This window comes from Cinclus cinclus, chromosome 8 (genome assembly GCF_963662255.1).
Source record: "Cinclus cinclus chromosome 8, bCinCin1.1, whole genome shotgun sequence".
NCBI classification, from domain to species: Eukaryota; Metazoa; Chordata; class Aves; order Passeriformes; family Cinclidae; genus Cinclus; species Cinclus cinclus.
Genome location: NC_085053.1, coordinates 16,940,134 through 16,966,603, shown reverse-complemented (window position 1 = coordinate 16,966,603; position 26,470 = coordinate 16,940,134). Strand labels below are relative to the sequence as shown.

At 37.1% G+C, this 26,470-nt stretch overlaps 1 protein-coding gene across 4 annotated transcripts in view; it reads left to right on the top strand.

Annotated features, from left to right (window-relative positions):
- Positions 1 to 22,256, top strand: part of PRKACB (protein kinase cAMP-activated catalytic subunit beta) — a 66,227-nt gene extending 43,971 nt beyond the window's left edge. For 3 of the 4 annotated variants that reach the window (XM_062497899.1, XM_062497897.1, XM_062497900.1), the window contains exons 2-10: positions 4,845 to 4,906; positions 5,797 to 5,925; positions 8,428 to 8,526; positions 9,522 to 9,604; positions 10,161 to 10,287; positions 12,450 to 12,545; positions 14,059 to 14,181; positions 16,181 to 16,345; positions 19,978 to 22,256. In XM_062497899.1, coding sequence (XP_062353883.1) covers positions 4,845 to 4,906; positions 5,797 to 5,925; positions 8,428 to 8,526; positions 9,522 to 9,604; positions 10,161 to 10,287; positions 12,450 to 12,545; positions 14,059 to 14,181; positions 16,181 to 16,345; positions 19,978 to 20,103 — 1,010 coding nt within the window. In that variant the 3' untranslated portion in view covers positions 20,104 to 22,256. The remainder of the gene's footprint in view (positions 1 to 4,844; positions 4,907 to 5,796; positions 5,926 to 8,427; positions 8,527 to 9,521; positions 9,605 to 10,160; positions 10,288 to 12,449; positions 12,546 to 14,058; positions 14,182 to 16,180; positions 16,346 to 19,977) is intronic. The other variant, XM_062497898.1, reaches the window with a different exon arrangement.
- The last annotated feature ends 4,214 nt before the right edge of the window (positions 22,257 to 26,470 follow it).

Here is a 26,470-nt window from a genome sequence, read left to right as displayed (position 1 = left end):
CAGTTTAGTTCTTGCTTTCTTGCCGTGAATCCTAGCCAAATAGGTTTTTTGGTTTTTTTTTCCCTTACCAAAGAAATAATAATAAAAAAAAAAATCCTGGCTTGCTGGCTCTTGTGGGAGATGTGATTGAGAATAACAAATACTGTGCATGTGGGAGGTGGGAGAAAGGCAGAGTAACTCATGGTAACTCTCAGGACTGCTCCATCTGTGACCCCTTTCCCTCTGCTGTCATTGCAGTCCTGCAACTGAAAAGGTCCTCACCCGCTTGATTTTTTTTTTTTTTCCAGGAACTTTCTTCTGATTCACTTGCTCTTAAACTGTGTTTTAGGTCAAAGTACTCATTACAGCACTCATACCCTTAGTTACCAGTTTTTTTATAAGCATGTTAACTTTTTCGTAGAAAAGTTGATCAGTAAAGCAAGCAAACATATTGTGAACTGTGTGAATATACTAATAGAGAATGATCTCCTCTTGTTTGGGGGTGACCTCAGGGGTGTTTTGGGTTTGCATGTAACAGTTTTTTCATTTGTTTGGGTTTTGTTGGTTTGTTTGCTTGGGGTTTTCTTTAATTCCTCCTATGGTGGCATTACCTAGGAACCTCTGTATCTTGGGTTCCTCGCTTAGTGCACTGTTCCACTTATCCTCATGTTGCCTTGGTTCCAAGTACAGCTCTCCACAAGCCACCTGTGATACACAAGGGAGTAGCCGAGATCTTTTGTTGTAGTGGTTGTAGCAGTGCTTCTGACCAAGGTAAACCAAAGCAGGTGGAAGTTGTAGGACTGCTTCAAATCATTCAGTTGTGGTCCTTGACCATTATTCCATTTTTTCCCACCTTTTTCTGAATCTCACCATATTTCCTGCTTTGGGTGTTTGCTCTGCATAGAGCCTGCCTCTCCTGCCAACACTTGCTCACGCTGGTCACAAAGGGCTGGGTTTGTGCTGTGTGTTTGTGCTTGCTTAATCCCTGGACAGCGGGTGGGTGCATCCTCTCCAGTTCCAACTGGTGTCCTTCCTGCAATGTTCAGTCGTTCCTGCTGTGGTCCTTGTTGTGCTGGTGCTGTCACCTGTGCTTTGCTGTCTCCTTCTAGTACTTCTTTTCTTGAGCAACAGCTCCTCCTGCTTTGGTTTCAGCCTCCTGCGCTCCAACTTCTACTGTACCAGTAAACCCAGTCTGGGTAGTGTCTGTTGCTGGTCTGCACTCCTTGTCCCGCTCTCATCTTCACTTCACTCCGCCATAGAAAAGCGATCCTTGCTCTTCAGTGTTTATGAGAACTTGTATATCCACATCCTTAGTTCCTTTTTTCTGATAATCTTACAAAATCAAATCATGCTTATATGGTGTCCATACCAGATCCCTGTGTACATTCCACTTTGCATACAGTAACTTCAGCTGTGCAGTTTAGACTTCTCAAGTTGCTGTTACTGGGAAATAGGACTGAAATCTGATTTTTTTTTTTTTGAGACTGCTTGCCACTTCTGTGCTATCTACCACATGCCATGCAATTCACACATGCTGTCTTCTGGAACAAAGTGCTAAGTAGTGGGAAGATCACCCGATTTCAGGTTTTATTGTGATCCAGCTTACTGTGATGAAGATAGATACACTATTGTTAGCAACAGTTCCGTAGATGTGTATGTCTTGGAATAGATTAATTATTAAAGATGCCAACTTGATCTCATGAAGTTTTCTAAGCTGTGCTTATTTCTGTGATGCATCATCTTTTTTTCATACTGATTTTAGCTGCCTTTGGTGATTTTTTTTTTCTTTCTTTGCTCAAACATTCTGTGATTTAGCATGAGTCATTCTGTCTGTGTGGGAAAGGACTGGTTTATTACAGGGTCTGTTCTTGAGTGGGGAGGGGAAAGGGTGGAATGTATTTGTGTTTTCTATGTGTTTGTTGTGGAAATGCATAAAACTTTTTTTTCTTCTTCTCTTTCTTTCCTCTCTTCATCATCTCATCTGTGTGGGTGAATGTTCCTGCAAACCCTTGGGGAACCTATAGAGACGTTTGGTATGCTCATTCCTTCATTAGTGCCCAAAGTCACAGATGCTAGGTACAGTTTAGACTAGAAAAGCAAACTAGAGCCACATCATCACAATGTAAGGTGGCTAAAAATGGCACTTGAGGAAAACCTCTAAGTCATCATCTGTTGCACCTATTTGTTTGCATCATCACAGTAATACCAATGGCCACTGCTACCCAGTTGGCGTAAATTTTGATTCTGCACTTGAAAGTAGAAATTAAATGTGTTCTCCTGTAGCAAGAGCTGCTGTTTTGTGCTTGAGAGATAATTTTCAAAAGTTCCAATTCCAAGCTGTGTTTTGGCTTGAAGTGCATGCACTTAAATTGCCTAAGTTCTGTTTAAAGCACCTGTGGAATTGTGTTCAGGTGTAGAAGCCCAGGTGACCTCTGAAAGTGGGAACCAGGCATAATTGAATCTACTCTCTCATTAGGAAGAAACTGTTTTTAATAAAACAGAGTACAAAACATGAAACTGTTTTTAAAAGACTGTAATTTTCAGATAAGTTTTTACCATTGGATAACTTTATTTTGAAAATGTAAGTTGAATGCTGCTTTCTAAGAAAAGAAGGCCAAAGTACAATAGAACAAGGTAGGAGTTTTGTTGTAGGAGAGCTTGTGGCTTAGTGGTGTTCTAGAAATGAGAGATTTTTCTCACGAATCCACAATTTGAATATTTTCAGCTGGATCACATTTAGTTTGTAAACAGCATTCTTTATTCTTTATAAGTAGAACAGAGACAAAAATGATTGTAAATGTCATTGTATATTTTTATAAATACTGAATAGTCATACTTCAGTGTGAAATAAGTGGAAACTTAAAATATTTATTTTTATGAACAGAGATGGCAGGAGGGATATTTAAAACATAAGACATATGTGCTGTAATAACATGAAAAAACAGCACCAATTACTTTGTGTTTTGGTTATGCTATATAGTGTTAATGTTCACTTTGAAGCTGCAGCCTCCAAAGCATGAAGGCACAGCTTTTTGGTAATCTTAATGATTTTCCTGGGTTTTTTCTTGTCATTAAGAGAAAATATTTGTGCTACTTTGACATAAATTGATGTTTGAAAAACTAGTATTCCTCACTTGATCAAGTCATCTCTGTTCTCCTAATGGAAGAAGGATCATCAAACATTAATTTGGACATTGCTAGCTTTCGTTTTTTGTGTTGAAAATTATTTCATGCCACAAGAAATCCTGTCCTATCTTCAAATTAGGATAATTAAAAGTCATTACATGAATAACCTCTAACTTATAAACAAAGGAAATGTTTTCTACACACAGGATAAATATATTAGCATTTTTTGTTGATTAGCCTCTAAAATATTTTTAACTCTCAGTTAGTTTTGATACCAATTTACTGGTTTATTTGATATAAATTGTGTTTTCATTGTTCTTCTTAACCATAAGTTAAGAATACTGAATATGTTCCTCCTCTGTGATATTGGTTTTTTTCCCTTAAAATAAAATTGCTGAGTGAATATCATGCTTTAAACACTTTTCTGATGTTGAGGTCAGACAGAACTTTTGACAACTTTTATGAAATTTCCATTTTATTTAGTGCTCCATCAGAGCCAGTGGTAGTGGGAGCCATAAACTTCCTTTGAGTGTTTTGTGACAATCAAGTCCCATAGCACACACAAGAAGGGGGGGGGGGGGAAGGGGGGAAAAAAAGCACAACTGGCCTTCTCCAGGGCTGCTGCTGGAAATGTACCAGTATAAGAAGAGATTTTTTGAAGTTTTCTTTGTCAACTTTAGTATTCACTGAAAAGTAAAAGAAAGTTCTGATTCATCAAGTGATTTGTTTACAGCCTGTTATGAACCTAATTTTTTGACTGCCAGAATGTAAAATACAGTTGCTAAAACACAGGTTTCTAGATAATGACCTGAATAATCTTGGCATATTGCTGTGTATTTTTAGAAATTGCTTGTGGCAGAACGTCACAGTACAGAAAAACCACTGTTATTAATGTTGTATTATGTGAAGTGATTCAGAGAACACACAACCAGTATGATATTTTCTTGATTCTGTGACTCTTTCAGAATCACAGCAATGTCTCAAACACCTCTCATTAATGACTGTGCATGAAGTAATCCACATTGATCTGGCTGAGCATTGATATTCAAAAAAAGTGAACAGCTGAGAGATGATCTGAACAAAATATGTTGGTGCACATTTTAAACAGTCATCCAGAATTGTGCCATTATACAGTTCTTCAATTTCAGTGGGAAATCATTATTAAAACTGCATATTCTCTGACTGTGGGCATGCCTAATGTGCAGTGTGGTTGTAGCCCTGTGCTTTGTCTTTGCTTGCAGAAATGCTGTCCATTTGGTCCTTGAGCTTGCAAACAGCCTTTAAATAAAGGTGATGAGGGGAAAAAGCAATGAGATTGACATTACACTCAAGCCGATGAAAGAAAATGCAATATTTATTTAAAGAGATAAGAAGTCAATCTTTGTGGAATGGCTATTTATAAATGTCAGGTGTTTGGTTTTTTCCCAACTGAATTAAGAATGTCTAACATCACCTTAAAAGCCTGCTTGCCTATAGAGTATTTGAGCTATTAGAGCTGGTAACGTTTAAGTAATTTGTGTAGAACAATGTAGTTACTCCAGAAAGCTTAGATATCACCTGGACATACAGTAGAAGTTCTAGAGACATTGATGCTTGCTTTCATCCTTGGTGCAAATTGCATATAATGAATTGAAAAAAGAACTTGATAATTAAGTTTATGTATTTTGTTAACAAAGCATCTCCATTGCACCCATGATGAATTAAATTAATTGAAATGTACTTTTTTTGTGTGTTTTCAGTGAAAGAGTTCCTAGCCAAAGCCAAAGAAGACTTTTTAAGAAAATGGGAAAGCCCCCCTCAGGTATCACTCATTTAAGCATTCAGTAATTTTCTGTATTGCATTTTTTGGATGATAATATCTGTCTGTAATGAGTAGTGCAGAAAACAGAAATAATTTTAATGCCATTTGTGAAGGAGTTTCAGGTTTTTTTAATGCCAGCTTTGTCACTTTTCATTAAAGTTTATCAACAAAGATTCTCAAGTCTTCTCCAGATTTGAGCTGACAAAATGCTTCCACTAAACATTTTCTCTTATGAGAAATCTATTGGCATGGTTTTAGTTGGTTTTTTGTAATAACCAGAAGCATTGACATATCTGTAATTTACCATGTTAATAATTTCTGCCATGGTAGTAAGTGGAATTAAGAATATTAAGACTACTGTGTGGGGCTTGGGAGCAAGTTAAGCTTGTTAGAGAGAAATCTTGTAAAATTTGGGCTTCTTGGAGAAAGTTCGTGCTTGTTCTAAAGCAATATTTGAGATGTTATGGTAATGAATGTCTGAGAAAATGTACTGAGGAATGTGCTTTTCAGACAACTCTCATATAGAACTGTCTATAGAGCTTCAGGATTTTTATATGTTTTAATATTTTTGATTGTGAAGAATGAAGGGGTTATTTAACTGCACGTTATATTAATGATCTGTTTACTGCTAGATGTTCCTTACTTAGCATGTATGGACAGCTGTATGGACAAATTACAGAAATGTTGATCTTCAGTTAAGTCTTCTGTTTTCATAAGTGCAATGTAAAATCTCTTAAAAATTTGACAGGTATCAAATTATAACTGTATAGTTTGCTACAGTTATCTTTGTTAAATGTAATATTACTCGACCTTTTTCATAACTGAATTAATACAGTTGAAATTGTCTTTGGTATTAGTTTGTAAATAATCTGATTATATCCTACATATAGAATACTGCTGGCCTAGATGATTTTGAGCGGCAAAAAACCCTTGGAACAGGATCATTTGGGAGAGTAATGATGGTGAAACATAAATCCACAGAACAGTATTATGCTATGAAGATACTGGACAAACAGAAGGTTGGTATAATTTATAGCGGGTTTTGGTTTTTGTTCTTTGCTGCAGAAGAGTTTGACGTAGGTGAAGGTCTGGTAGCTGTGGCTGAACTGAGTTGCACATACTGTGCTTTTTCTTATCACACTTGGATACCAGTGATAATTTAAATGGTTTATTTTCTCCTTTAGCAAGTATGTTCAGTTGTTGGGATTGTGTAGGCTTTGTACAATGGCCAATAACATTAACAACAGGTGAAAGCGGCTCTAAGTAGCCTTTAAGTCCAAGGTATTAATAAAACATTATTGGGTAAAATCTTTGCTTAGATTTTGTAAGGTGGCCTTTAGGTTCCTTGGCAAAAGCAAAATGTAGTGCTATAGTTCAAAAAAACCAAACTTTTGCAGGGTAGTTCAAAACCACCTTGATCAGAAGTTCTCAAAATTTTCATTTGTGCACCATAATTGAAATTAAAATTCTCTGCACAAATAATTTCTTTTCTATTCTTGATCCTATGAGGTATTAGTTTCTGTATGTTTACTTATGTAATAATCCTGTGGCATCTGTAATAACCTTGTAGGTAGAACAGGAGTCTCAGAACAGCTGTCACATAATGGACATTTTCTGTGTTGAAAATGTCAGTGCTGTCGTCTGAACGTGTATTGCTGCTCCAGCCTGATTTTTTTGGACAGTTTATTACTCTTAGATTAAGTAAGCAATGTCATTTGATAAAATTTAAATTTTAAATTTTACAGTACAGAATTCCAGAATGCAAAGAAGTATTCTAGGAGAGTTTATCCATACAGGTAGTTTTTAATGGTTTTGACAAGTTTTTCAAAAGTGCATTATTTAGATTAGTAGATTCCAAGGTCCTGAATGTAAGAGCTGTTCTTATTTTGTAAGAAAGATGTCTGAAATCAGACATTAGGCAGGCTGCCTATTGTTTTTCATTTCCATTTTACTTGGAAAAAAAGGGAAAGCATCCAATATATGTCTTTGTTATCCAATCTCATACTTGATTCATAGAACATGAAAAAAATGTAATAGATGTTGATGCAGCCAGTAGTTTTGTGTGTAGGGACGTTATTCCTTTGTCTACCTTGAGTTAGGAAGGCTGTAACATGCCACTGCTTGTTTAGTTTAATTATGTAATTGTTTTTGGAAAGAAAAAGTCCTGAACAAGGGCTTGGGTGCAAACAAGCTGTTGGAGAATCTGCCATCACCAGACACCATTTGGTATATGGGAAGCTGACACTGGCCATGCCCTGAGCCTGAGCCTGGGCTGAAGTGTGAACAGAGCTGTGTCTGAAGCCCCAGCTGGGCATTCTGAAGTGTTGAACAGCAGCTTCAGCCTGGGGTACTGCTCCATCCCCCCCTCCTCTCGCTAGGAGGAGATGCAGGAACGGGGCTGAAGGCTCTGGCATTGCAGCCGAACACCTCACAGACAAGAGCCTTGGCTTTCCTGCTTGGATGGACAAGATCATTCCAGTACTGTAGCTTTTTAGCAATGAAGGAGACACTTTCCACAAATGACTTGATTTGAGCAAAACTTTATTTTTACCCTAAAGATCTGGAATTCAAAAGAGGTTTAATGTTTTTAAATCATTATTTCCTTTGTGTGATGTTTATTTCAAGACAGTAGCGAGTTTTTAATAGGTGTCCTACCTTCTGCATCTAAATACAGTTTCAGTCACGGTTGGAATGTATTGATTATCTCTTATTTGTAGCAGTTAGATTTGATTTTGAAACATAAAAACAGACTTGTTTTGATCACTCTTGTACATTTTCTTCTTGTTTCCTGTGGAGTGAGGAAGAAAAACCTAACTTTACCTGGAAATCACGCCATTCTGAAAATGAGTTATAAAGTAATTGTACAATAGGAGTTACATAAAATGGGTAAAATTCATCATGCAGTGTTGGGGTCTAACAGTAGGAAACCAGTTATTAATTTCTGAGACAGAACAATGATCAGAAACCTGCCACTTGCTGCCTTGTTAGCAGCCTAACATTTTAACGGATTACAAGAAGCAATTTGTTTATAAAAATGGAGATTTTGAATTTGTATTCTTCTTAGTTTTGTCACTAATGTATGAGCTGTATAACACAAGCCTGTTTACTGCTGTGCACAGGTAACAAAATTCATCACTGTGTCCTACACAGTTTCCTGCCCTTCTTAGCAAAGGGTCCAAAGATCAAGTGTACTTTATTGAAGTGCTGCAGAAGTATGGACATAATAGACATAAGCAATTCATAGAAAATGCAGAGAGGTTTTCCTTACTGACTCTTACACTCAGCAAGTAGGAAGAGATTCTGTTTGTAGAGTTGTCTGCCAACCATATTACACCCGTGTTGCTCTTTAGAATGCTATTAGGCTTTTTAATCCTTTCTTGGTTCTGTTATTGTACTAGGAATCCATAAGGTTTTCATTTTCTGTAAAGTTACAAGCTTGCTGTTAACTAATTAACACTAAAAAGTTTAGCAAGCACCATAAAATATCACACTTAAGCTGAAGATTGTTTCTTCTCTCCTAGGTGGTCAAACTGAAGCAGATAGAACACACACTGAATGAAAAGAGGATATTACAAGCGGTGAACTTCCCTTTCCTTGTTAAACTGGAGTATTCTTTTAAGGTAGTCATTACTTTCAAAGTTGCTGGGTTGCAGGGAGGTGCATGCTTACACTTTAGATATTAAAATACTGTACAGTAGTTCAAGTATTTTTGTTTTCAAAGATGCTTCATTCATTTGGCACTGTTGCCAGGGCTTGAGTAGGAGTGGAGTGCACTTGTGTGCACTTCATATAGCCCGGTTCATCAGGTAATGATTGACAGGATATTGCCAAATAAAAAATAAAATTAAGTTAAACTCCTCAGAGTTTTCTCTTTTCTTGGAGGGCAGCTGGATTTTGTACACCAAGGGAGCTTTTAGGCATCATTTTGAAAGATACCAAAGCAGGTCTTCTGTACCAAATTATAGAACGGTAAATTTGTAATTGTTCTGCAGATCTTTTTTCTTTAGATCTATACCTGAGGCAGGTCTTAATGACAGTTTTAACCATGAAGGAAAGAACTTTGAGCTTAGCTTTAATTTCATGATAGTACATACTATTTATTTAGTCTGTAAAGAAGTTGAGAAGCTTTCTAGTTTATAGGGTGATATGTGCCTTCTTTTTTTCTTTTTTTTTTTTCCTTTATTTTTTTTTATTTTAAATGAGCAGACAAGTTCTGCCTTATTCTTTAGAGGTTTCAGGTTTGGGGCAGGGGCTGTGGAGACAAGAATACCTCAGGCTGTCCGTTATAAGTACTGCAGAGTTCAAGGTCTTGCCTTGCAGTAGGCATCATACCCTCTCTTCCATCAGGTCTCTTACACACCAATCTGTGTCTGAGCCTCACTAATTATCTTTATTCAGGTTTGCTTTAAAAGAGATTTCTGGAGATATATGATGCTTCTTTTGCAGCTTTTCAAGAATTTCTACCTATGTTGCATTATATTTGTCAATGTCATTGGATGGCTACAGTTTTTCATTTTCATTCATTCATTAAATGTACTCCACATGGGATTTGTAGAGACTATAGCGTGCCTAATGTGTATTTGTTTGTGTTTACTTGTTTCCTTAATTTCCTTAGGACAATTCTAATTTATACATGGTAATGGAGTATGTCCCTGGTGGAGAAATGTTTTCACATCTAAGAAGAATCGGAAGGTTCAGGTAAGAGCATTAATGACACAAGTCCTTTAAAAAGGCTTAATTTGTTGATTTGGGAAAGAGGGTTTTATAAAGTTTCTTAGCATTGAAGAAAAAATTCTGAAGGGTTAATTGCATTTACTTTATCTCTTGTTCATTGGACTTAAATCAGGCGGTGAAGAATTCCTAATTATTTTTCATTTAGTTAATACAGGCATTTGTGATCTGCGCGTGATAGAATCTTGGAATTCCTATGCATATTGTCACTGAAATTCATGGTAGTTTCTAAAAGTAAAATTTGAAGTCAAAGGTCTGCACTGTGGAATATGTTCATCTTGATTTGCATGTGTATTTTAGCTGCAAGACTTAAATTTAGGGAATGCAGGTATCAATTCTGAAAATTTTTGCTTTTGCTTTTTCTCGCTAGATAGTAAAATAACCAGTTAAAAGATATTAATTTGTCTATCCCTGACAGTTAGGTGGTTGTTTTGGTACCTTAGCATAGCATTGATACATATCTTCTTTTAATTCTTCACATATTCTTTTATTAATATTACAATACTCTTTTAATTCTTCACAGTGAACCACATGCACGGTTTTATGCAGCTCAGATAGTGCTAACATTTGAGTACCTCCATTCATTAGACCTCATCTACAGAGATCTAAAGCCTGAAAATCTTTTAATTGATCAGCAAGGATACATCCAGGTATGATATTCTTCATCTATTTAGGGAGTGAAGTTTTGTCTTGCAGTGTAGATTTAGGTAATTTGAGAAAATGTGTTTAGAGTAAATGGTCTAATAACATGCTTGTGTGGAGCATTCAAATGCCCTGCTGTCTAGTAATGGTTAAAACCCTTGGGTTGTACTTCCTCTGACTAAAATTAAGCATGCACAGTAGAGCTGTCTGCAGTTGAGCCAGTTGTCAGGATTTCCCTTGGGGTCTGTGGTGAAAAGTAGGTGATTACACGGCTCTGTTCATCTGACCTATTTTATGCGTCTGCCCTAGAACAAGATGCAAGGTGCCCTAAAATGTCTGTTTCTCTGCACTGTCTGTATAAGTAGTTTAGGAAAACCAGCTTAGATATTAGTCCTGACATGATAGTACTTAATGCCATCTGATGAATCCCACCCTTGGAGAGTCCTAGCCTCCCCAGCACAGCTGGAGTGGGAGCTGTGTTGAGGTCAGCACTGCAGTGCTCAAATGACAGCTTTGGTTTGACAACAGGCTCTCATGGCACCTTCTCATCTTCCTCTTAGCTCTTCTGTTTTTAGCTAAATGGCAAATGGGAAGGCAGAGTGCAGCAACAAGCACTGCAATGCTGTGCAGTCCTTAAAAGGAAGTTGTTCTTCCCCCATTGTGTCACCTTCTGCCACAGCAGAATCTAAACAAGAAATTACATAATAAAAATGTTTGAGAGAAGTGCAAAGAATTAATATCTTACGTTTTTATAACTGTAAAATAGTTTTGCATGGAGTGTAAGATAACGCTGTAGGGAGAAGATCAGTGCAAGTTCCTTTAGCGCACTTGGGGAGCACCATTAATGTACAGCTGGTTTACTCCATTTACTGTGGCTGGTTTACTCCAGCACTGGCAGCTCTCTCTGTGCAACAGCATGGTTTTGTGATGGTGGCAGAGGGGGGTTTGTGTTCATATGTTGATGCTGCAGCTCCAACTTCATTTTCTTTTTGCATTTTAAAGTCATTACTGTTTGTCCAGTGTCTGCAGTGTATTCTTCTTACATAGACTGATGTGCATTCCCAAACACAGAAATGATTCTTTGCTGACTGAAGCAGGTCTCCCCAGTTAGTATGTCACCCACTCTATTCAGTTCCATCTGCTGATGCTGTTGTTTCTACCAAAAATGAAGAAAAGCAGCCTTGATAATTTGGAGCTTGGCTTGTTTAGTTGTGACATTAATGCACAGCAACATCAGCACAGGTTATTGTATAATTAGCAGTGATTCTCATTTGGTACAGTATGTTTTCACAAGGAATGGGTTGAAATTGGAACCAAGAGGGAGGAAACAAAAGAAACAAGCATAGACTTGGTAGCTTGAAACTGATCCCAGAGTTTTACATGTAATTACCTGGATTCTGTATGTATTCCTCAATATGGTCCAGGGAAAAACACAGATATTATGATATTGCATAGAGTTCTGAAAACTTACTGTAGAAAACATGACAAGTGAAATGAAGAATTTATAATGTCCAAGTACTTGCCATTTGTGTATACAATTATTGCTACTTTTCCCCCCCAGGCCTCAAATAAACAAACTTGACTCTGGTAATGCTTTCAAAGATACTCAGAATCAGAAGTTACTGAAGACATCTTCTATGTTGTCTTGTTCCCACACTAATTTTACATATGACCTTTATACAGTTATAAATAAAATAGCAGTAAAATTCTAAATTTACAAGACTGGTGATATATTGACCCTTTTTGTGATTCATTTATTTGTTAGCTAAAGGAAAAGATAAATATTTTGTTTATATTCTTCAAATTTTTGGCATTACAAACAGTCTGATGTTAAAAGTATAAGAAAAATTAATAATGTAATTGCAGTACAAGTGGAAGATTAGTAAGCCATAGTTTCCACTGTTTTTTAAATTGTAAAGAGAAACTGGTGTCAGGGTGATAATACATATTTTGTGTTTTTATTAATTTCATCATGAGACTTACTTACCTGTCTTAGAAGTACCAGAAGGACTGACTAATAAAGCTACATCTGACTACGTGATTTGAGAAATAATTTTTTTCCTAGTAAGAAATGGCTTTCCAAAATATTTCTAAAGTACTTAATTTTAAATTTCTTTAAGTTTCTAAAGTAGCAATGCATTTAACAGTCATTTATTTCTTCTGATGGCAGGTCACGGACTTTGGCTTTGCAAAAAGAGTAAAAGGCAGAACTTGGACGTTATGTGGGACTCCAGAATACCTGGCACCTGAAATAATTCTCAGCAAGGTACTTTGTCTTGTTACTCAGCCATGCATTTGATGTAGTTGAAACTTCTCACCCAGTTATCAAGCTCTGACGGATAAACAATTGCTGATACTTCCAAAAATTAAATCTTGACTAGTCAATTCTGTACAAATGACACAAAATGAAGTCATTGCATTGTAAATATTCATTTAATATGCCAAAACTTAATGCCAGATACGGAATTTGGTAACTGTACCAAACTTTCTACACATGCTTGCCATATAATTTCTGAGGGACAGAGAGATTTAAAGAACCTGTAGTTAGGTTATTTAACTAACATCCTTATGAGAACAGATCTGAGTGATTACATTCTGAAGTGTTAACACACTAGAACAAGAACTCCAGTGGTAACAAGAACAGCGTATAGGATCAATCAGTGGTCATTACATAACTAATTGCAGAGTTTCAGGTTTAAGGCAGTTGACATCAAATCAAATGTTGCAATCCACTGGTTTTACACCTAAAGCACATACAGTCTAAAGCTGACTGTAGATCTGTTTGCCTACTACTTGCACTAAGTGCTCCAATATAAAATAGTATTATTCATCTTACAGCCATTTAACTGTAGCACTGTATGTTTTGCAAATGGAAAATACAGAACTGCTTACGCTATCAAACAGTCATAGTGCATAATGTTAAATTACACATTTAACATATGCTTTAATTAAATACTCTTTGCAGATCATCAAAAGTGAACAAAAAATACTTCTGTTTGGGGAAAAATATTTGTTGTTTGCACGGTTTTTTTTCTCCTGTGTAGCTAAAACAGCAGAAGAAATTGTAATGCATCTACTACAATGTCTTCAAAATAGATTTTCCTGAAAGACTGAGTCCAAGCCCTGAGCTTTGTAAAAAATCTCAGAGAACGTGATTGAAATGGATGGGTTTGGTGGTTTCTTTGTCTTTTGTAACATTGAATAAGACCTACTAATGATTTAAGGTTCAGGCTTTTAAGACCAGAACATAAATGACTCTAACAGCTAATTAACTAAACTTTTAAGCACTTGTACCTACTTAACTACACATGAAACTGAATGTTCCAAAATGCAAATAAACAAGCAAAATGGTGACAGTGTTCGATACAGGAAGTGTTGTTACATATGTTGTTATAATGAAATTTCCCTAAGCTTTGAAGAATTACCAGTCTTTAACAAGATTGTTTTGGTTTCAGATAAATAAATAAGTTGTGTCCATTTCTGTCACTTGGGGAGTCTTGTCACAGGAGTGTAAAGAAATCACTGACACTCATCACAGGAATGTGGGCAAAATGCTTTGTTTCCATCACTGGTTCACTGTCATTGCTGTATTAGGTTTTAAGTGTATTGCTGTTGGAGTCTGTGAGTGCCAGTTGGGTTGGAGTCAGGCTGTAAGTTCTGCATTATACGAACAATAATGTATTTGCTTTCTTCGTAATCCATAAATACATAGATCCATACTGAAAATATTAACCTGTGTTAGAAACTGTACTAACAGTGGCATGTTTCATTTTATTCAGGGTTACAACAAGGCAGTGGATTGGTGGGCATTAGGAGTGTTAATCTATGAAATGGCAGCTGGATATCCCCCATTCTTTGCAGATCAGCCCATTCAAATTTACGAGAAGATTGTGTCTGGCAAGGTGAGTTAAGGCTCTGGGTGTTTTCACAAACACAGTTGTTTTTATAGAACCTGTTTTTTGGTGGAAGAGATGCCGAATTCACTGGCCACTAGACAGTGAGCAATTTGAAAAGGACCTAAGAGAAGTTTGTAATGTACATTTCATAAGTACAGACATTGTTACTTGAAAATCAAAGTTATAAAAATCTGTTCCCTGCCTTCAAATTTAAAATGCAAGTTGCTAAATTTACAGACATGGTGGTATTATATCATTTTATACTTGGATTAAAGTGATCCATTGACTATTAACACCTACTTAGCTGTGTGCTTAATTTGCCTAGCTATTTTCTATAATTTTTTTGCTATTTTTGAGAAGCCCTGAAGTTTCCATCATTCTTAGTCGTCTCCATTTCCATGGTCTTATAGCTAGACATATCTAATGTTCTCTTTGGCTTTCATTCTTATATAAAATTTTTGAAGAGTGTTTCCAATGTTTCTCTTTTTCATTAATATCTCTTAGTGTGCTGGATAGCACCAAAATGTAATCATTCTGTTGTTTCTCCTGCCAGCCAGTGTTGATTCTTTGTGCTCACTTGATTTGTTACAGTTGTTCTCTTCCTTGCCCCTATATAGATACAGGCTGTGCTGCATCTTAGGTGCCTCTGTAATTCTAATCAAGGGCACCTCGGTAGGGCCTGTGGTGCACTGCATTGAGCTTGAAGAAGGTGGTTGGTGGTTGCTTTTTTAAAGGTTTTAATGTTGTGAACCTTCAGCTGTGCCCATGAATATATGGGAATTAATTTACAAAGACATGTTTTTAAAGAAATCTTTTTCTTCTAAACTAAAAACAAAATGTTGGGCATTTTTTGTGGTTTTATCTAATTGGCTTGACATCTGTAAAAGGTCCTCTACCCTTTTTTGCTGAGTCCACAGATGGACTACAGCAGAAACAGCACTGGACCTCAGTTCTGGAAACTGTAATTCCATCCTCAGCTAGCAGTTGTTAATAACCTGGGGTCTTTCATGTATTCTATTTTATTTGCTTAGTTCTCTGCTTAAAATTTAAGTTAATATTTCCTTCTCAGTGATCTAGGTATTATAGTCATTAAATCTGAATTTCTCATAATCTACCATAAAACCATATTGATAGGTAAACCGAAGCAGAGTCCTTGATAATTGGACTTCTTGATTTTTAGGTTTTTTTTATGCTAAGTAATTCCATTAGCTGCATTTAGATCATAGTTGATCATCTCAGTATCGGGAATGTCAAACACTGAGACTGTGAGGATGACAATATAGCCTCTGCCTGTTTTTTCCCACTTCCTTCTCACTGCCATCTCAAATGGTGTCAATAGATAATTTGTTAGAAAAACCCTTTGTAATTATATCCCACAAATCATCTTCCAGTATCCTTTAGCCAGGTTTGAATGAATTCCAAGTCACTAGTGTGCTATCTTCAAATGGTGCTGTTATGTAAGACTTCTGATGTTGGTGCATTTAGTTACCAGAAACAGATTGCAGTATAGGATAAAATTCCAGATGGACTTTTCATATAAGATTGCTGTATGTACAGTTATTTCAGAGCATATTTATGTATTTATATGCTGTGTATATGCTATATACTGTCTCATCTGCGTGTGTGTGTATATATATATATATAAAAAATACAAGCTAAAGAATTATACCTAGAAAATACTTGTGAATGTCTTGAGATGGTGTGTTTAAAACACCAAGTTAACTTAGCTTTTAGATCACTATTACCTTAAATTAGTATCTTGCCCCCTAGAAACTTCCAATTCAATAAATGGTAGATGTGCAATGTAATGCTACTGAAAAAGGCTTTGTGAAACATGTGCATGTGCAACAATAATCATCTTTCTCTTCATGTGTTCCTGCTTGATTTGGTTTTAGAAGAAAGATAGAAAATTGCCCCACTGTTTCCCTCTGTGTGAAATCCCCTTCACAGGGGAAAGAATCAAATTTGTATCATGTTTTTTAATGTTGTGGATGTATAATTTTAGGTGAGGTTCCCATCACACTTCAGTTCAGACCTAAAGGATCTTCTAAGAAATTTACTCCAGGTAGATTTGACCAAACGATATGGAAATCTCAAGAATGGTGTAAATGACATAAAGAATCACAAGTGGTTTGCAACTACAGATTGGATTGCCATTTATCAGAGAAAGGTAAGACCCTTCCTGATCAAAACCATTACACACCTTTAAGGGATTAAAGTAAAATTTCTAATGATTGTGTTAATTTTTTATTTCCTAGATCTGTGACTTTAAACTGAGAAAGGATGAAAGTAGTTTCATCTTTTAAGATTCCAAAGGATATGTATTGATAGAATTATCTGGGTATTTTATCCTGGACCTCTGTGTACATTCACATTCTCTTTAACACATGTTGTGTGTTAAGTCTATTTCTGGATTATCTCAGGATGGGGCATCTCCTGCCTCTCTCACTTTTTATTTAACCCCTGCTGTAGTGGCATCTATAAATACTCTTCCACAGCAGAAATAAATTTGTTTTCCTTCCCAGCCAGCTCTTAGCACTCAGACTGTGCTTCAGTGTGGAGAAACTCAAGCCAAAGCTAGAGCTTTTCTTTTCTCTCCTAAAGCAACCTCTGTAAAAAAAAAAAAAAGCTAGAGATAAGTGGTAATATTTAAAGAAATTGGTTTGAATTTGAAATGCTAACAGTCTTGACTATAGAGAAATAAACTTGCTGCTGTAACAGCAGTATTTTAAGGGCCAAACCTAAATACTAACAATAGTTTATAAAAAGAAACTGGTTGTTTGGCTACACAAACTGACAGTACAGTTGTTAAATTATTCACTAATGTATTAATTACCAGAAGGCAGGGTACAATTAATACATCCTGTATTCCTTGCATTAAGAATAGATATTTTAAAGAAAATATTCTCCATTGTGGAATTCTAATTATCTGTTCTTCACTTTCTTAATGCCTCTTTGCAAGGCAGATTTGTATGCACCAAGATTCATTTGCCAGTATGCTGTTTGGGAACACCCAGGCCCCATAATACTAACAGTGTTTTAATACTGTGCTAAATATTCTTAGCATTGCTAGTGTACTGCTATAGTGAAATACTTTCACAGAAATAAGCAATATTTTTAAATGTTAAGAAGTAGTACAGTCAGAATAGCTATTACTAGATTTAAAGGGTTGTGAAAACTGATACTGAGTAAGTTTGAAGCTTCTAATTATAAAGAATAAATACTGTAATACTGAGGCTCTGAAACAACGGCATGGATTGTAATATCATTCAAGTAGTCACAGAAATACAGCAATAAACCTTAGGTTTATACTAGTTTTTCTCAGTGGCTGTTACCACCACAGGCATTGTCCTGAACAAACATCGTGTTCCTTGGCAGCTAATGTCATATGAATTTTTTTTTTTAATGCTACAGTCATAAGTAAACTAGTCAATTACTTAATTTTCAGATAAAGTATCACAAAATGTGGTGAGTTGGAAGGGACCCATAAGGATCATCCAGTCCAACTCCTGGCCCTGCACAGAACACCCCAAGAGTCCCACCATGTCCCACCTGAGAGCATTGTTCAAACACTTCTTGAACTCTGCCAGGCTGGTGCTGTGACCACTGCCCTGGGGAGCTGCTCCAGTGCCCAAACACCCTCTGGGTGAAGAGACTTCTCCTGATACCCAACCTAAACCTCCCTGACTCATTTTCAGTCCATTCCCTCGGGTCCTGTCGCTGTCACCACAGAGCAGAGATCAGTGCCTGCTGCTCCTCTTCCCCTCACAAGGAAGTTGTAGCTGCACTGAGGTCTGCCCTCAGTCTCCTGCAGGCTGAACAGACCCAGTGCCCTCAGCCCCTCCTCACACAGCTTCCCCTCACGGCTCTTCACCACCTCTGCTGTCCTCTGGACACTCTGATAGCTTAATGTCTTTCTTACACTGTGGCACCCAAAACTGCCCCATCACTTGAGGTGAGACTGGCCCAGTGCAGTGCAGAGAGGGACAGTCCCTTCCCTTGCCCAGCTGGTAATACAGCTCCTGATGTCCCCCAGGACAGAGTTGGCCCTCTTGGCTGCCAGGTCACTGCTGGCTCAACTTGCCACCAGTCGGGACCCCCAGATTCCTTTCCCCAGCTGCTCTCTAGCCTCTTGTCCCCCAGTCTGTCCATACATCCAGGGTAGCCTCATTCCAGATGCAGAATCTGGCACTCTCTGATGTTGTACTTCATATACTTGCTGTTTGCCCAGTCCTTGAATTTGTCAGTCTCTCTGCAGGGCCTCCCTGCCATCCAGGGAGTCAACAGCTCCTCCCAGTTTTGTATAGTCTATAGTCTATGAACTTACTGTCCCTTCCACTCCTGCTTCTGAATCATTTATGAAGGTGTTCAAGAGCACAGGGCAGAGAATTGAGCCCTACAGAGCTGCACTAGTGACAGGTCCCCAGTCTTGTCACCCCATTCACTGTAACATTTTGTGCCCCACCTGTGAGCCAGTTGCTCACCCATTGCATGATGCACCATCAAGTCTTCCTTTGTTTGTGTCTTTCCATATTTATTAACACGATGCCTGATAAGATGATTGTACTTTGAGCCAAACTGGTATTTCCACTAAAAAGCAGTGTTATCTCCTGCAATCTCGTTTTAGCAATTTCCATATTGAAGATAACAGGAAAAGGTCTGACGTGTCTCATTTGAAAGTGTACTAAAGTTCAAGCAGTAAATGAGATATTTTCTGTGGTCCGAGTTTTGTTGTAAGAGAGTAACTAAAAATCATTTTAAGAAGACATAGAGACAGAATTCGGGTAATAGTAATGTGTGACTTTGTAGGCTAGGTATGTGTACAGACTGTGTTCACTCAGGCTAAATTGCTGAAACACGTATCTTGTTTTAGGAATAAAAGGATATATGTGACAATTGCATGCACAAATACACAAGTTACTGTTATTTCTTGGTGGTGTATAATGGTATTGCTTACAGTCTGGAGTTTAATTTCTGTTAGTCTGTGCTGTGCCTCTTTAATTTACTGATCTACACACGTGACACGCCCCCACCATCAGCAGTCTACCTGGGAGCAGTGTGGTGTGTTCATCTGCCTCAGCTGGAGCTGTGCCTGCCCTGTTTGGTTGCCTCCCCACCATTCTATCTTTGGCACACTTACTCCTTGAGATGTTAGGAGGAGATATAATTGTGTGATTACTTTGTGTTTCCAGGTTTAAATTTGTATCACCTGCATAATTTTGTTGTAATTTTGCTTACTCTATGGTACCATCTTTGAGTGACTCCTCCAAGAAATCGCTTGTGTCTCATTGTGACCTAGTCTGGAAATGGTTTTCACTTTTTGCTGAGACCCTAGGAGGAACTTCGTAAGAGATGCAGAACAAATTCTTTTCCACTTTTATTAGGTTAGTTTTCATTTGGGAATAGAAGATTGTTATTAAGTAGGAGGGAGAGGCATTCCAAACTTTCCTTAGATTTTTGTGTAGTGGTGGTTGCAATCAATGTACTCCATGTCTTGTGCTAATGAGCTGGAAGGAGCAGGATTGCCTCTGCAAAGAGAGGACTATCTTGTTTTGAAGTGGAAATAATTTTTTAATTGTGTCTGTAAGTAAGAGATTAGTCTTTTTCAATTTAGATTCACATGTCTAGGCCTTCTTGGGTTGGCTTTGTCTGTGTGCCACACTTTAAATCTGTAATACTTGATTTCTTGGCAGGATCTGAGAAGTAATAGGAGTATTGCTGTGCTCATTATTCCAATGTTAAATATATTGGTATTTGACCAGTAACATTTTATGTGCCTTTTTGTGTCTCCAACCAATACAGGTAGAAGCTCCATTCATACCAAAGTGCAGAGGTCCTGGAGATACCAGCAACTTTGATGACTATGAAGAAGAAGATATTCGTGCTTCTCTAACAGAAAAATGTGCAAAAGAATTTGCTGATTTTTAGTAGGAGTAAGAGGACAAGATGACATCAGGGCTCACATTGGGATCTTTGCACTCTGTTAACAGATGAGGTGGAGCTGAGACCATCATATGTCAAAACAGTTACCTAGTTACTTCATTCCACAAAGCTGACTGAGGTCTTTATTGCCATCTTCCATGTGTGCAGTTTGCACCAACCCTTCTAACTAGGCACAATTAAGCAAGCACTGTTTGTGCAGTAACACAGAATAATAGACCACTTTCCTACTTAACTTTGGTTTCTGTCGTTCTTTGTTTCTGTGTATTGTTCATTTTCCCCCTTTGAAATGAAGTAGTTTTTTACCCAAGAATGCTCCATTTTATTTTGAATAATGTATTATTTGTGTGAGTGAAATGGAAGGTGTTGCGGCTAGTGTGATTTAGACTGAAGTGAAAGATAAATGTTGCTTCTAGTCTGTGCCAGCCAATAATTCATGTCTGTCTTGTGTCTGATGCTACAATTTATAATAATTTTTTAGTAGCTCAGACTAAACCTAGCCAACATTTTTAGCATTTTTTGAAGGTAGTATTTATCGCCATATAAATGTCTGCTAAATTAACTTAAAAACATTTCTTCCTGGAGGCTGACCAAAATTCAGTAGAATCAATTGGATGGCTTAAGTAGGGGACAGTAGCTAGACCCCGTGCCTTGGTTTTCTACATCCCTGCAGTTTTCATCACTGCCTCCTCCCTTTGTATTTCCCACCTAGGCAGTAGGCAAGTTGCCATAACCAGACTGTACCATGGAAAGCTTACAGTCTCATGAGAGGGAGTAATTCCATCTGGTCTGGATTTTGGACCATATTAAACCAAGTCAACTTACCATTTCAGTTGGCAGGTGTGAAATGGCTTGTTTGAGATCAAGAACCCTAAACTCTTAAAGGAAGTTTTGGTCAGTACTGTAGAGAATTCATTTCGATTCACTTTTTCTTCTTTTTTTTTTCTTAATTTTTTTCAAGTAGCCAATGTTTCGGCTCCCAAAGTATTCCTTGCTTCAAGCCTTTTTGATTAAAAAAGGCATCCATTAGAATAAAAACCATCATGCCACAGAAAGCAAATTGCGCTCTGCCATTAGCTATGAAAAACAAATGGTTTAGCAAATGCAAAATAATGTTCTAGATGCATCGCTGGATGAACACGGTTATTTTTTGTTAGCTGTTAAGAATAAGAGGTTATTGCCAAGTTTTTATTCTGGTATACTATATTAGTAAACTGAGGATGGAGTACTGCTACAATCATTTTCTTTTTAATTACAGCACTTCATTCATGAAGAAGAGAGATCAAGTTTAAAAACTGCAACAGCTGAGTTTATTTTAGTTGCATTGTGTCTTCATTTCTAACCTACTTTCTTTCAATCAATCGGAATGTATGGTCACACAGATACAAGTATTTGGGTTTAATTATGTTTTGTATACTCTCACCAACTGACTTAAAAGGTATTGCTACCATGTGCTAGCTTTGGGCACTTTTACACATTTATTTCAATGTTAATAATCAGCGGCTCGGCACTTTTTTCGGGGTTGCTTTTAAACTTATTCATAGTAGTTTTATTTGTACACTTGGTTCTGGCTGTCTCAGTGACCTGTCTTAAACATCTAAAAGTTTAAACTAGACTCCTGTTTTATGATAAATTTACATGCATACAAGGATGAATTGTTTTTTAAGAAAATGAGCTATATTGATACATAGCCATTGGATTTGTTTGAATGCTAGTGCAAATAAGCAGCTGGCGTTCCTTCCTTTTAATCCATACAATGCTCCTAAAAGAAAAGGGCCTTTGTAGACATTTTATGAAAGAGTATGAAACATACCACCCAATGTTCTGTCTGTTTAGGTTGTTGAGCATTTTTGCACAACGTCATTAGGAGGCTGACACTGAATGCAGTCTTTGTCCACCCATATTTACATACATGCAAGAAAAGTATAAGATACTTTGCTGTAGCAAATTTTATGTAACAAAGATATATCGTCACATTAATAAATTTAAAGAAATCCTTTGTATGAAAATGTTAAAATCTTTTGTATTTCATTTAGACCAAGGACATGCTGCTGTATGCTAGCTGTATGCGATAAATTCTACAGTAACTTTGTTGTCGTTTATGAACTTTAAAAGATTTTAATAAATGTTGGAGATCACAATTTGATTCTGTTATGATTTTAATTTTTAATCATTACATTTATAGTTCTAGAAAGGTTCAGAGATTTTTCTGTTCTGTAAAATACTGTAATCATTCATCTTGCGTGTACAATAAGACAAAAGTCTAGGAAATTGGTTCTGCCATGTCTGTCTGCTATCCAGATTAAGTTCTACATGGGCATAAGTGGAAAAGTCATCATAATGCCATGATATTATTCTATTTTTTAATTTTATGAAAATCCTGTTAGAAAGTAAAACACTTTTCCAATATGGCATAATAGACTTCAGTATGGAAATGAGATTCTATTTTAGAAAAGGAGGGGAAGTGTGCAATTTCCAAGGCAGTATAGTGAGTACATTTGACAATGTGAGTATTATACAACCCTCTCATTTAAACACAGTCATGAAATATAACTACAGAATATTATGTTACCTGTATTTAATTTGAAAAATCCTTTTCACAATATGGAAAAATTGTATATCTATGACAGTAGAAGCTTGTTAATTTTACACATTTGAGGAATTAAGTGTTGAACTATATGGTATATTTTAATTGTACTCTAGTTGTATGTAACTTTCATTTCCAACATAAAGGATTGTATCTCATTAAGTAAATTGCTTTTTTTATTATCTTGTCAGTTGCATTAAAACCCTTATTTTTAAATCCTTTAAAGTATTTTACTAATTTTTGCAAATAATTAGATGTTTTTAAGTGCTGCAATAGTGTGCAATAGTAAACATTTATATACAGAAGTGCAAATTAAATTATGTACAACACTTGTGCTGCTTCTTTGTGAATCAGAATGTTGTATGGTGACAGTTGTTGCACCTCCCCACATATGAGCAGGGTTTGAGAGCAAGAGGAAAAGGTGGTGAAACCTACTACATGTACGAGTTGGGGCACATTAAGCTTTACACTAACTAGGGTGTCTGGAGAAGGTGGTGTGGAGAACATTAAAGGCACTATGAGAAGTCTTGGACTTCTTAGACAATCAAAAGAAAGCAAGGTGATCTTAGCTTCAGTATTGTTTGTCTTCATATTATTTTCATTCAGACTATGCTTTTTCTTAATTGCTTGTTTTTAAACTGTCTGCAGATCCCGCTGTACAAACTTTGTGCTGTGTCTCATTGTGCTGTGAAAAAACTGATAGAAGTAAAGACTGTTCATGGTCTTGGCATTGTCTGTCTTGGGGCTTTTTCTGCAAGTGGTGTTTGGAGAGGCTCTTGGTGCCTGCTCTGTAATGCAGCTCCTCCTCTCCCCACTGTCTGAGCCAAGCTGTGGCCTCTGTGCTTCTGCTGCTGTACGCCTGCGACTGCGGTGTTGTGTTCTTGGTTTCCTGGTACTACTGCTACATTACATTTTAAAGACCTCTGTACTTTTTCCTAAAGCTGAGCTTAAAAAAAAAAACAAAAAATACTGTCTTCTGCTTTTACTACAGCTCCTAAACAAGCACAGCATGCTGAGCCACAGATTTGAAGTTGTCATTCAAATCTGTTCTGATTTGCTGCATAAGGAGGACTTATCCCATGTCAGAATTGAAGAACCATGCCATAAGAAACCGGTAAAAAAACCAATTCCATTCTCCAGCTGAAGTGTATATAGCTGATCTGGATCTGTTTGATGATACTGAAAAAAAAAAAAAGAGTTTGACCACCACAGTTTTACAAGTGTGGGTCTTGCATACATTTTAAAAATGTTTTTAATGGAAAGCTTGAAGTATTGACTCATTTAACAGAAAGGTAAAATATGAGCATCTAACATGAAGCTGGGCAGTAAGAGGGTTAGAGTTCCACAAGGATGTTTAAATGCCTTATAGATATTAAATGTTTGTCATTTTACATAGGGATTATGTGAAGTGTTGGATTATTTTAGAAGATGGGTAAATAGAGGCAAGACAGGATCTCAAGATATCTTCCCTTTCTAACTTCTGAATTTGATGACAAATAAAAATATGAATTAAATCTGAGATCTAGTCACATTTTTACTTTTTTTGTTGTTGTTGTTTGGATTTGGGGAGGGGTATTGTATGACAAAAAGGGATGCCTGAAGAAAACTGCATGTATTGAAAACGTATTTTATTCTTATAATTGACTACTACAAAAAGTGTAGTCCCTCAGTGGAATAAAAACAGCTTGAGGTTTCTATGACATCACTGGGATCAGTTCTCAACAGTGTTTCAAAGCCAGTAAAAATTCCTTTAGAATCCTTACAGCTCCCTTGTGCTGTTCCCTCCCTTGGAGGGTCAAGTACAAATGTCTTTGCAAAAACATATCTCTAAGAATTGTGTATGTGTGGCTCTTTGCTTTGAAGGTTAAAATAAACATACCTGTGGTGTTCATTGACATGAGCTGCTGGTCAGTGCAGCATGAATGGAAGAACCAGTGACAAACTTGCACATTTTTTACTGTTGCTCAGCTTACAGGTTTAGATTTTGATGGATCACACAGTGGCAATCTAATGTCTAATGGCAAGGCTGCAGCACAAAAACTCTTCAGTATGAAAGGTTGTTGGAGTTTGAGGAGGGAGGTCAATGATCTGTTCCATCTGTTTGCAGCCTCTGTAACAGGTGTTTGCTGGGAGGTTGTTATCAGAGACTTCTTCCTTTGCTTTTGTTTCCAAGGTGCTGTGGAAGATTAGGGAGGACACAGCTGTAGCTATGTTGACACAAATGGACCAAGGTCTCAGCAGCCTGGCAAGCAGTGTGGTACGTTCTAAGGGTGTCCAGTAAGTTCCAGGAAAAATTACTACTGACTAGGGCAACAAAGAGAAAACTGGAGTGCTGGAAAGACTTGGTTAACTGAAATTCTTCCCCCACCAAGGTAATCTGATTCAGTTGAAGAAAATAAATTGATCCAAGTCCTCACTCTGTTAATGGTAGGTAACAACTTGCATAAGTAAAACATAATTCACCTATCTCACAGACACATTAATTCGGGTTAAGCAACCAATATGTAATCATTTTATAAATGCTCAGTGTTTATAAAGTATTTGTTTTCAACTGACCCCCTAAAAAAGGCACTCTGTGTCCTCAGTTAATACATTATCTTTATTTCCCTTTTTCTCTGGCCATATGCACTGGGATGTGTGCATCTGGCAGGCTTGCTTACCAGTGGGAAAAACTTAAGAGGAACTGAGCAGGCAGCCTCAGTAAAAACATGCCATTGTAGCAGAAACAGGATCACAGTGAGCATGTGATGTAACGTGCCTATTGTGATACAGTTTGTTAGGGCAAGCACATGATTTCATCTCCAGAGTGGTTCTACTTCCACTGTGTGAGAAGTATCTGCTCTGTGTTTAGGACATTGCCCAGGGCCTTGGCTCCAGGACGATATCCACTCCAGAGAGCCACCTCCACGGCCACAGCGCCCAATAGCTCATGGATTCTGGAAAGGAATTTCAGAGCAGGATAGAGTTTTGCTGCAAGGGATGTTTCCTGCCAAGAGAAGTATTGCAGGGAATTCTGGGAGGAAAAGAACTCCCTAAAGTCTCATAAACTTATTTGGTCTTTTTTAAAGCCCCTCAAGGAAACTTGAAATACCAGCACAAATGCTTTTTCTCTTGGGATTTGTACAACACAAATGTCCGCTTTAGGGCATACCTAGTACTATGTCTGAAGTTACTAAACTGGTCTTAATTCTGCTACTACTTATTGACTAACAGAAGTCAACTCTGACTTTCCTTGAACTTTTTTTTAATGTTTCAGGTTACTGCAAAATCCTGTCACCTAAAATAATGAAAGTAGATGATCTTCAAGGTCCCTTCCAACCCAAACTATTCTATGATTGCACCTTCAGGAGCTCTCCATAACCAGCTCCTCTAGTTACATGTATTTGCCAGTAGATGTCACATTTACATGGTGTGGAATGCTGTGTAAGAAACGTAAGCTGCAGAGCACAGTAAGAACAAGAGACTTGGAAAATATTTAAGAGCAGTAGGGAATGAAAAATGTAGACTGTACCAGTCACATAATATGTCAGGTAATAGTACATGCAGTATCAACCATGTGTATTTCTTTGTGTATTAGTAGAATTTGCCTTTAAATCCTTTTAGAATTAATAGTTGCAGTATTTTTTTCTGCATATTTAGTATGAGCAAAAAAGGAGGTTTTGACACTAATTTGAACAAAAACATTTTTTCATAATATGTATTATTGTATGGACGATATAAAAATTTCACTAAAAATCCCTGATTGATAGTTTCTATTTTCATTTGAAA